At 46.1% G+C, this 12,418-nt stretch overlaps 1 protein-coding gene across 3 annotated transcripts in view; it reads right to left on the minus strand.

Annotated features, from left to right (window-relative positions):
• Positions 1-2,800: 2,800 nt before the first annotated feature.
• LOC130295085 (uncharacterized) overlaps positions 2,801-12,418 on the minus strand; it is a 49,763-nt gene continuing 40,145 nt past the window's right edge. Inside the window, exons 1-5 of one of the 3 annotated variants that reach the window (XM_056545364.1) lie at positions 11,614-11,744; positions 9,089-9,406; positions 8,212-8,238; positions 5,782-6,099; positions 2,805-3,179 (exon numbers count right to left, since the gene is read on the minus strand). In XM_056545364.1, the coding sequence (XP_056401339.1) occupies positions 3,043-3,179; positions 5,782-6,099; positions 8,212-8,238; positions 9,089-9,406; positions 11,614-11,683 (870 nt within the window). In that variant the 5' untranslated portion in view covers positions 11,684-11,744 and the 3' untranslated portion in view covers positions 2,805-3,042. Of the gene's footprint in view, positions 3,180-5,781; positions 6,100-8,211; positions 8,239-9,088; positions 9,407-11,613; positions 11,745-12,418 lie in introns of those variants that run through there. The other 2 variants (XM_056545365.1, XM_056545366.1) reach the window with 2 other exon arrangements.

The raw sequence follows: 12,418 nt of genomic DNA on the forward strand, positions 1-12,418 counted from the left end.
GCATCACCAACCATCCGGCACTGAGCAAAGTTCGCTTCGTGCACCAGATGTCTGGGGTGCCACAGCTGAGATCGCGGGGGGTCCTCGCGATCAGACATCTTATCCCCTATCCTTAGGATAGGGGATAAGATGTTTAGGGCGGAGTACTCCTTTTATCCCCTAGACAGCAAACAAGTAAGGCCCTATTCACACTAACGTTGTCACATGGTAGTGTGACGCCGTCGGGGCCACTGGTGAAAATAGAGGGAGAAAAAATACTTCTTGCGCTGTCTTTTTCTGCTGCTACTCCCGCTGAAAAACAGCAGTGCCCAACGAACCCCATTGACTATAATGGGTTCCATCGGGACCCACTATGGCCCATTGCACCCTGTCAAAATGACAACCGTCAAACAAAAAAAAAAGAGTTTGACGGCTGTTCTCGATAGGGTGCAACGGTAGTGTGAAAGAAGCCTAAGAAACCAGACCAAGAGGCCTCCACCAACCCTATCTCCGACCAAGGATAAGTAGATGGGTGACCACCAAGTACTGAGCGCTCTTGATCCCAAGTGTATAACATATGGGTGGGGCGCCATTGCACCCTGTTTAGTCATCTTCAGCCAACTTCAGAGTAAGAGCTGTCATTAAGAACGAGAAGACAGTTCAGAGACAGTCTCATGATGGTCCAAAGGGGACTTGAACCTATTGACCGTAACCATCGATTATTCCATTATTGAAGTATTTGTTTCCCAGATTCCCAATAAATGGTGAGGATACGTGTAACCTGGAGGAGACATTAGGTTTTCACCTTTGTATGACCCGTGGTATAACATTCATGAATAAAATACAATAAAATATAACTAAGAATTTCCTGGCGTGGGAGGCACAAGGAGAGTCAATGATGTCTGTGGGAAGTGAAACGTGAAGACGTGACAGGTGCCGTCCCACCACATGTGAAAGTTGCTCATGCAAAAAGTTATGAACTTACGTCCTAGAGCTTAATGTAGATAAACAGGGTGAAAGCAGGACTTCCCTAGAAGATGACACCAATATTACGGATTAACAGATAATGGCTTCTAAAAGTGCATTTTATTACAGAGTGTATATGTGACATCACATCGGAAGATAGAAATACACCATAACAATGGCCAGAGAAAAGAAGCTTTAGGTTCCACAAGTAAAACAAGTAAAACAAAAAAAAACAATGTAAGGCTGCATTCACACCATGTTCTGGCAATACAGCAGCCGGATCCGGTGGGAGAATAGATATATCGTCTGCTGCCGTATCCCCGCCGTACTCCGTTCACTTCAATGAGTTGGACGATGAGTCATTTTTTAACCATATCAGTTTTATTGCCAGATTAAAAACAGTGGCAGGCCATGGTTTTAAAGGGGTACTCCGCCCCTAGACATCTTACCCCTTATCCAAAGGATAGGGGATAAGATGTCTAATTGTGGGGGTCCCACCGCTGGGGACCCCCGCGATCTCCCTGCTGCACCCGGCGTTCGTTTAGAGCGTCGGGTGCAGCGTCGGAGTCTCGTGACATCACAGTCATGATCTTCACTTATCGGACCAATATATGGAGGGTTAAATTAATTTATCAACCTATAGATCCCTATAAATAGGAATCCAAAAAATCCCTAATTTCCCATATATATGTTATCTTTATGGTGAACCCACAAGCTTTATTAAAGTAAATGTGCATAAACATATAATGAAAACTTCACGTAGATTAAAAATTAAGCAGGGCGGTAGCTTAGCATTTGAACTAATATCTATATACTGTGCGTCAGGCCAGTGTACTCCAGCCTATTCAGATTGGCTATACTGGAGTGGAGATGCCCGGCGTGCCTGCAGTGCACGCTGAGCTATTTTCTAAGCCACCGCTTTGCTTTCTATTAAAATTGAGTCCCTACTCTGCCCCCCTCGACATGTTTCGCTGCCTCTGCAGCTTTATCAAGAGGTAGCGGGCATATGAGCGTGGGCGTTCTCTAAGTTATATTTATAGATTACCTTGATGTTCGTTTGATATCCTGGCAGCCTATCGCAAAGTGCCTAAATCACTATTCGCATCATGATTGGACAGGACTATGATTGGCACCTCTGATGACCATTCAGAGGTAAGAGGATATCTACCAATCATGTACGGGTGTTTGCTTAGCTTCTCGGATTGGTTAGGAGACAGGTCCGTCATATGCGCATTCTCATCTGCGCAGTGGAAAAGCTTAATTGCTGCTTAATTTTTAATCTACCTGAAGTTTTCATTATATGTTTATGCACATTTACTTTAATAAAGCTTGTGGGTTCACCATAAAGATAACATATATATGGGAAATTAGGGATTTTTTGGATTCCTATTTATAGGGATCTATAGGTTGATATCACAGTCATGATGTCACGACCATGCCCCCTCAATGCAAGTCTATGGGAGGGGCGTGACGGCCGTCACGCCCCTTCCATTGACTTGCATTGAGGGGACATGGGTGTGACATCATGAGCGGGGCGTGACATCACGAGCCTCCGGCGCTGCACTCGATGCTCTAAATTAACACCGGGTGCAGCAGGGAGATTGTGGGGATTCCGCCGCTGGGGACCCCCACGATCTCCCTGCTGCACCCGGCGTTCGTTTAGAGCGTCGGGTGCAGCGTCACAGTCATGATGTCACGACCATGCCCCCTCAATTCAAGTCTATGGAAGGGGCGTGACGGCATGAGCCTCCAGCGCTGCACTCGATGCTCTAAATGAACGCCGGGTGCAACAAGGAGATCGTGGGGGTCCCCAGCGGCGGGACCCCCACGCTCCGTGCATCGGATGTCTGGGGAGCCGCAGCCAAGATCGCGGAGGTCCCCAGCGGTGGAAACCCAGCAATCAGACATCTTATCCCCTATCCTTTGGATAGGGGATAAGATATTTAGGGGCGGAGTACCCCTTTAAGTTCGGCAACAAAAACAGATAAGGTACAAAAATGACCCAAACAGAGTCCCTTAGCCATAGAGGGTCAATGTACAGATTATCATTTTTGCTCAATTGTTCACTACCAGGACTTATTGATTCTGATACTGAGATCACTGGGGTGTTCTGGAATGTTCTGTTTTGATATGATATAGCAGTATAGAGAGAGTAGCAAGCAGTATACAGGCAGCTAGGGCCAGGCGGATGTGGGTCTGGAGTCCAAATATTCCTGGTAATCCTTCAATTATTCCTAAAAGAAACAGAAAATGTATAAAAAAAATAACATCAGATCTGTTTATAGATGTAACTGGTCTAAAAAATAAAGGAGTATCTCCAATATTGGCAACGGACTGCAAGAAACCCAAATCTGATGAAGCAATTGGATGGAACCATTGCTGAGGAACCAACAGATAGCTTAAAGGGGTACTCCGGTGGGAAACTATTTATTTTAAATCAACCGGTGCCAGAAAGTCAAACAGATTTGTAAATTACTTCTATTAAAAAATCTTAATCCTTCCAGTACTTATCAGCTGCTGTTTACTACAGAGGAAGTTCTTTTCTTTTTGAATTTCTTTTTTGTCTTGTCCACAGTGCTCTCTGCTGACACCTCTGTCAATGTCAGGAACTGTCCAGAGCAGCTTAGGTTTGTTATGGGGATTTTCTCCTACTCTGGACAGTTCCTAAAATGGACAGAGGTGTCAGCAGAGAGCACTGTGGTCAGACAGAAAAGAAATTCAAAATGAAAAGAACTTCCTGTGGAGCATACAGCAGCTGATCAATACTGGAAGGATTAAGATTTTTAAATAAAAGTCATTTACAAATCTGTTTTACTTTCCGGCACCAGTTGATTTAAAATAAATTGTTTTTCACCGGAGTACCCCTTTAAAGACTCTCTCAAACAGGAACACGAGGAGGCTAAGGGAGTGGCATAGTCACATCGGCCATAATACTGCCCAATCTTCCAGGTGCATCTGCGGCCTTAGGTCAACTTATGTCAGCAATAATAATTGGTCACAGTAACCATAGTAGCCATTTATCATTGGGAGGCAACCACAAAATATACATTCAGAAGCCCCCATGATGCCATTATAATGTACACAGTACACTGGGAAGAAACCATTATACTGAATTATTGGTAAATTGTCATAATCTCGTACACAATCGGTAGCTAATCACAATACTTGCCATTCTACCGGTCAAGGGTAATGGGTATGGACTTGCCGTGACACCCAACCAGTTTGACTTTGGGCCACTCCCAAGGATATTTGTCTGAGTGGCCCCATGGTTTTAACCTTTTAATTCCATCCTACGAGTATTTGGTCTTCATTGCAGTGAGCTGCGAGGTCTCTACCTCTTGGAGCGGTTCCAGTTTTGGTAACGACTGGCCAAGTGAGCCAAGAGACACTGGTGCAGGGCACTTGAGGGTATAGGAGGAAACATGTCTGGATACAGGCTGAGGTCATGGGATGGTAAAATATGTGTAGTCATGGACAGGCAAACAGGTCAGGGTAGACAGTACAGGTTTATAGTCAATAAAGCCATAAACAGGAGGTCCAGAATGGTGCGAGGGAGATGGTGGGTAAACACCTTCTATGATATGGGTCAGGGATCCCGATGTCACACCGGGCAGGGATAGAGTGTAGCCCAAAACTTGCCCAAACTCTCTGTCCCTGCCTACTTGCATACCCTTCCTAAATAACGGGTCCACAACCATGAAGACAGTCCCTTCCTATGTAAGCACAGGGACAGTTAAAAGTCAAAACAATAAAATACAATACAGCAAGTGTCGGGAAAACAGCTGGAGAAACACCAAACAAACAGAAATAAACTAGAAAAACACACAGTCATGTCAGAGTCCAAACAATCTGGGTCCAAGCCAAGAGGTAACGGAGTATAATAACAAAGAGAACTAGAGGAGGCAAAAGCCGAGCCAAGGTCAATATCCAGATAATAGAGATCAATAAACGCTGGTTACTCAAACAAAGTTCTTGTAAGAACCCGAAGGGTTAATCTGCCTTGAGAACTTTTGTTTATCCTGGTTGCTAGGACGATGCCTCTAAGCTTCTGGGGGTGTTTCTGTTGCAGGCGCTCTGGTGTATTTAAGGAGGCCTTTGCCATTCATTGTTTGCCTGTGAAAGAGTTTGACTCCAGTACCTAGCATTGTGTTCCCTGTTATTCCAGATATGTGTTATTTGATCTCATCTTGGCTTTTTGACTTCTCTACTGTATTTTCGTCTTGGTACCTCGACCTGGTACCTGGGCTAGTTGACTTTGACTTTATTGTGTGTTTGTTTTGTATTTTTCTGTTAGTTTGTGTTTCTCTTGACTGTCCCCAACCTGTCTGTTTTTCGCAGTTTATTGTGTTGACTGTTACGGCCATCACTTACATAGGAAGGGACCGGCACCGTGGTTATGGACCCGCTGCCTAGGGCGGGTACGTAAGTAGGCAGGGACAGAGGCTGTGGGTGAGTTCACGGCTGCACTCTTTCCCTGTCCATACCTGACAGTTCTTTCACTGGTGACTAGACACAGAGTGAGCTGGACTTAAGTAGCCAAGCCCACAGGTGCAGGCTCAGCCTGGTAACTCCTCACAGCCAGATTGGCTAAACCAAAGCTCAGGAAAGGTTAACCCTTCCAGTTCTTACTTCCGATTGTCTGTACCTGCCAGGGAAGAGCAGTATGCCGTCAGGAGTGGACTGCTGGAATTACACTACTGAGAAGAAACCATTACAGTATACTGTATTACATGACATTGGCCGGTCATCATTTGGCCAGCATTCAGTAGGAAGCCACCATGATATTCACCTATCATACGGAAGCAGCCATAACAATTAATCCCATTATGTCCTTACTTTTCACTCTGACGTCATAATGTTGTGTACAGAGGTGACTCCATTTGTCGTTGAAATGCTCTGCTCTGTAGATTTGCTGATCTTTGGAGGTCAGATGAGATAACTTTAGGGATCCGTCCCCCATGACAGACATTTTACCATGGTAGCTGGGATTCTGGCGATACGTAATCCCACCTGGTCGTGTGATCGCTATGTGATCGATGTTATTAATGTCCCATGCTGCATATGAAACTTTTGGATGACTTGGGAGCCTGAAAACAACGTTTCCTCCAAGAGCGTAAAGTAACTGTTTAGTGGGACTGCAGGATTCTAAAGAATCTAGTAAATACAGAGATAGGAAAGATGGGTTACATTGAGTGTTACATTTTTTTTGTATTGATATTCACATTTGTACCTACTATATGGCCTCCAAATAAAAAAATATTTAAAGGGGTACTCCGTCCCTAGACATCTCATCTCCTATTCAAAGAAAGGGGGATAAGATGTCTGATCACGGGGCAGAGGCTCGTGATGTCATGGCCACGCCTCCTCAATGCAAGTCTAGACATCACGAGCGGGGTGGGGCCGTGACATCACGAGCCTCTGCCCCACATCACCAGTCATCCGTCAAGGAGCAAAGTTCGCTCCATGCGCCGGATGTTTGGTGCCGCAGCCAAGATCGCAGGGGTCCCCAGTAGCCGGACCAGCAATTAGACATCTTATCCCCAGTAGTACTGGGGGTCCCCAGTAGCCGGACCCGCAATTAGACATCTTATCCCCAATCCTTCCCATCAACTTAGACATCTTCACTTCGCCACGCCCCCTCCCATAGACTTGTATTGACGGGGACGGGCCGTGACGTCACGAGGGGCGGAGCCATGATGTAACGATGCTCCGGCCCCTGTATTGCCCGTCATTACGTGCAGAGCGATCTCGCTCTGCACAGTAATGATAGCGGGGTGCTGCAGCAGCGATCCCCAGGATCCCCAGCAGCGGGACCCCGGCGATCTCACATCTTATCCCCTATCCTTTGGATAGGGGATAAGATATCTAGGGGCGGAGTACCCATTAAAGGAACTTTCTAAATAGGCTTAATCAAAAATGTGGTACAATTTTGCTGTTTATCTGCTTTATATAGCTTAAAGGGGTACTCAGTAATCCGTCACGGAGCGAAGTTCGCTCCGTGCATCGGATGTCTGGGGTGCTGCAGCCGAGATCCCCAGCGGCAGGACCCCCGCGATCAGACATCTCCTTTGGATAGGGGATAAGATGTCTAGGGGGAGTAGCCCTTTAATGTCCTGATGGTCGGACACAGATCTGACACCACACGGCTCCTGGCTGTATGATGTTTCTGTTCTTCTCCGCCCTTCTCTCTTTGTTATAAATGCGTGGTGAGGTGGCTGAGGCTGTACATGACTGATAAGAGTGTGGAGAGGGAAGGAAGCACCCAAGTCTTCAGGGAGGGTAGATCACACTGGTTGTATTATATCTGAGTTTAGATAGGAAAGTAGACAGACAGCAGTCTATAGAGGTAAATCTGAGAATTAGAGAGGAAGGGAAATCATATCCCTAAGTACATCTGTATATCAGTATATGTGTAAATACGACAGCTCAAGGGGGACAGAATTCCTTACGGGCTGTAGAAGAGGACATCATTTATAGAATAAAGCTATCGACAGCGTCTTACAGTCACAGATCTCGCCTGACTGAGATAAGTATGGAGCTAGGAGCAGACTAAAGGGGTATTCCAGGAATGAAAAAAACTGGCATTTTTTCTTTTGAAGACAGCGCCCTCCTTGTCTCCATTTTGGGTGTGGTATTACAAGTTGCCTCCATTCACTTCAATGGAACTGAGCTGCCGAACCCCACCCAACCTGGAGACAGACAGCAAAAGGTCTTTGAAAGAAAAAAGGCCTATTTTTTTTTATTTATGAAATACCCCTTTAAAAACTAAATAGAAAGAAAAAAAATATATGATAAAATGGATACAGCGGCCTGAAAATTAATGCAAACTTTTCAACTTCATATAACAACTAACATGGGTGAAAATCAATTTTTCCATTTTGAAGGCGTTCATAGCCTTGGAATTCTGCATAGATGCCATAACAGAAATAGAACTTCCCGGGACTTGTTCATTTTAACTCCAGAGTCATTCGAAATCCCTAAAAGGGCAAAAGAGAGGCTCAGTGGTCCACATCGGGATCCTGGGTTCATGGCCGACTATGGAGTTTGTACGCGCTCCCTATATTTTTCTGGGTTGTCTACATTCGGCCAACATCCAATGAATACAATGATATGATAACCGTCTTCCATGGAAATTGTCTGCATGAACAGGAAATGAGAGACCGGAAAGATACAGGGACTAATGGAGGACTATCTCTGTACAGCGCTGCAGAATAGGTTGGCGCTATATAAGCAACAGGAAGTAAATAAATTAGGTCAATAACTCACCAACGTTTGGGGAAATTCCACCTCGCTCTATAAGGAGAAGAAACAACATTTAGAACTGTTCATGAGGGCTGGGAGCCTATATATGCCTATGTTTTCTTAAAGGGGTACTCCGCCCCTAGACATCTTATCCCCTATCCAAAGGATAGGGGATAAAATGTCTGATTGCGGGGGTCCCACCGCTGGAGTCTTCCGCGATCTCGGCTGCGGCACCTCAGACATCTGGTGCATGGAGCGAAGTTTGCTCCATGATGGATGACTGGGGGCGGAGGCTTGTGATGTCACAGTCATGCCTCGCTCGTGACGTCATGGCCAATCCCCGTCAATGCAAGTCTATGGGAGGGGGCGTGACGGCTGTCACGCCCCCTCCCATAGACTTGCATTGACGGGGATTGGCCATGACATCACGAGCGGGGCGCGGCTGTGATGTCACGAGCCTCCGACGCTTCACCCGACTTGCATAGACTTGCATTGAGGGGACGTAGCCATGATGTCACGAGAGGGGCGCGGCCGTGATGTCACAAGCCTCCGACCCTTCACCCGACCCCAGACATACGGTGCATGGAACGAATTTCGCTCCGGGATGGATGACTGGCGATGCGGGGCGGAGGCTCGTGACATCATGGTCACGCCCCGCTCGCGATGTAACGCCACCTCAATGCAAGTCTATGGGAGGGGGCGTGATGTCTGTCATGCCCCCTCCCATAGACTTGCATTGAGGGGGCTTGACCATGACGTCAGAAGCCTCCGGCGCTGCACCCAACACTCTAAACAAATGCCAGGTGCAGCAGGGAGATCGGGACCCCCTGCAATCAGACTCCTTTGGATAGGGGATAAGAGGTCTAGGGGCGGAGTACCCCTTTAACCCTTCTCTACTTACCAACAGTTCTGAGATCATAAACCTGGACGCACAGATATTGATTATTCACATCGAATAGATCGGCCCGGTAGATCTGCCCATCTTCAGCCGTCAAGTTTGCGATCATTAAAGAGCCATCATTAAAGCTGGAGAGTCTTCCGGAATACTTGTAGCCATACTCCCCCAGCTGCAGGGGTCCCCTCGGTGCTGTGAACGCAATGATATGCTTTTCATAGTCCCAAGTAATATAGGACAGTGACGGTCTAGGATTACTTTCTAAGATGACGTCTTCCCCTTCATCAACAGAGAGAGTCCTCGTTGAGCCACAGAATAAAGCATCTAGGATGAAAGAAAGAATGTATGTGAGTCTGAGATCGATGCACCTGATTTATAGTAAAGGGGTACTCTATCTGTGTCTGATCACAGGGACTCCCCATAACCTCCAGAAAAGGGCCCGCCTCTTACCTCAAAGCATCCAGCCCCCACCTTCAAAGACAAACTGGTCTCGGGAGGGATGGCCCGCCAACCACAGGCCACAGAGAAGTCCTGCCTCAGCCAGATAGTCTCCCCCTCAGATAGACTCCCCCTCATGATTAGTTCATGGTGGGATGACCCGGCGTTTGTTTAGAGCATCAGGTGAAGCGTCGGAGGCTCGTGACATCACGGTCGCGCCCCCTCAATGCAAGTCTATGGGAGGGGGCGTGATGTCCGTCCCTGTACTGTAGGGGGAGCTACCAGACACCAGTCAGTGCATACACTTCAGTAATACAGGTAAAGAGTACAGAACATGTAATACCTCCCTGTACTTTAGGGGGAGCTACCAGACACCAGTAAGTGCATACACTTTAGTAATACAGGTAAAGAGTACAGAATATGTAATACCTCCCTGTACTGTAGGGGGCACTACCAGACACCAGTCAGTACATACCCTTCAGTAACACAGGTAAAGAGTAGTACAGAACATGTAATACCTCCCTGTGCTGTAGGGGGCGCTACCAGATACCAGTCAGTGCATACACTTCAGTAATACAGGTAAAGAGTACAGAACATGTAATACCTCCCTGTACTGTAGGGGCGCTACCAGATACCAGTCAGTGCATACACTACAGTAATACAGGTAAAGAGTACAGAACATGTAATACCTCCCTGTACTGTAGGGGGCGCTACCAGACACCAGTCAGTGCATACACTTCAGTAATACAGGTAAAGAGAACGTGTAATACCTCCCTGTACTGTAGGGGGCGCTACCAGATACCAGTCAGTGCATACACTTCAGTAATACAGGTAAAGAGTACAGAACATGTAATACCTCCCTGTACTGTAGGATGAGAAGAGAAAAAGAAAGACCACACAAGGCGCCTAGTACATTAACCCAGATATTTAAGTAAAATGAACAAGTGATATTGTGCTCACCTGGAGCGCAAATAATATGCGCATGTAAGCCAAATCAAATGGGTGCAATGGATCCTGGATTCCTGGAGGGGTTGCAGAAGCCGTGGAATGGTGGTTGTGGGCTGGCATCCGTCCACAATAGAGTAGGTTAGAAACAATAGCAAAAGATTCCCCTTTAGGCGCAAAAAGTTCTCCAGATGGAATCAGACAGGATAATACGTTTAAGTGGATACTTTATTTAAACCAATGACGCGTTTTGGGTATACACCCTTCCTCAGATTGGCATACAGGTAAAGAGTACAGAACATGTAATACCTCCCTGTACTGTAGGGGGCGCTACCAGACACCAGTCAGTGCATGCACTTCTGTAATACAGGTAAAGAGTACAGAACATGTAATACCTCCCTGTACTGTAGGGGGCGCTACCAGACACCAGTCAGTGCATACACTTCCGTAATACAGGTAAAGAGTACAGAACATGTAATACCTCCCTGTACTGTAGGGGGCGCTACCAGACACCAGTCAGTGCATACACTTCAGTAATACAGGTAAAGAATACAGAACATGTAATACCTCCCTGTACTGTAGGGGGCGCTACCAGACACCAGTCAGTGCATACACTTCAGTAATACAGGTAAAGAATACAGAACATGTAAAACCTCCCTGTACTGTAGGGGGCGCTACCAGATACCAATCAGTGCATACACTTCAGTAATACAGGTAAAGAGTACAGAACATGTAATACCTCCCTGTACTGTAGGGGGTGCTACAACACACCAGTCAGTGCATACACTTCAGTAATACAGGTGTTTTACCAGTGAATGTCCATTCTGATTGGTCGGTTCTTCCGGCCATTGACATGTTTCACAGATCTGGACTGTCCGTAGATTGTATGTTGAGTCTGGTTTATAGTTACAATGGTCCAGAAAAGACCAGAAAAAACCATTGTATGTTGAAACTATTGTATGTTGAGGCCATTGTTGGTTGAGGGATTGTACTGTACAGCTCATACATGATGACCCTCTGAGTGTAACTGGATGTCTACTCTGGAGGAAATCTTGAATAAATTACATAAGACTCTTATATTGGAGACAGCGAGAAACCAATGGACGTTAGAACATCAAAAATAGGCACAAAGAAACTTTGAAACTCACTTTTTGGAGGACAAAAAAGAAGAATCCAGCAGCAGATCCAGAAGACTAATTCTGATCTCTCGCGTGGCATCTCGGGCTCCTCGAATAGTCCAGATGGTCGCACACTTCCCTTTCTTAGATATACCACACAACTGAAGACACAACGATCGTTACCAGCTGAACACACAACATCCTGGTTTTACACATTTATGTCCAGTTTCTACGCCCACTTCTCTTCAACAACAACCAACCACATTTTTGACATTCTCCACTTGAGATGTCATAATATCTAAGCCCCAATCCTGAGACTGAGCCGGCGCCAACCTTCATTGAATGAGTCCGGTCCTATCAGAGATAGAAGAGGTAGAGCGATCTCATTGGTTTCTATAACTCCCACTCTTGTTGTGATTGTTTTTTGGGTTTCATCTGCTCAATGTCAATGTGCTGCCGAACAGTATCAAGTCAATCGGTCAATTGTACCATCATTCTTGGAAAAAGAACAAGGTACTGCTGCACATTGGGTGTATGCTATCTGACATAACGTAGTTTTCTAATAGGGCTTAAAGGGGTACTCCGGTGTTAGAATGTTAAACAGATTTGTAAATTACTTCTATTTAAAAATCTGCCAGTACTTATCAGCTGCTGTATGCTCCAGAGGAAGTCGTGTAGTTCTTTCCAGTCTGACCACAGTGCTCTCTGCTGACACCTCTGTCTGTCTCAAGAACTGTCCAGAGCAGGATAGGTTTCCTATGGGGATTTTCTCCTACTCTGGACAGTTCAGTGACATGGACAGAGGTGTCAGCAAAGAGCACTAGGGTCAGACAGA

Source organism: Hyla sarda, chromosome 11, assembly GCF_029499605.1.
Source record: "Hyla sarda isolate aHylSar1 chromosome 11, aHylSar1.hap1, whole genome shotgun sequence".
NCBI lineage: Eukaryota > Metazoa > Chordata > Amphibia > Anura > Hylidae > Hyla > Hyla sarda.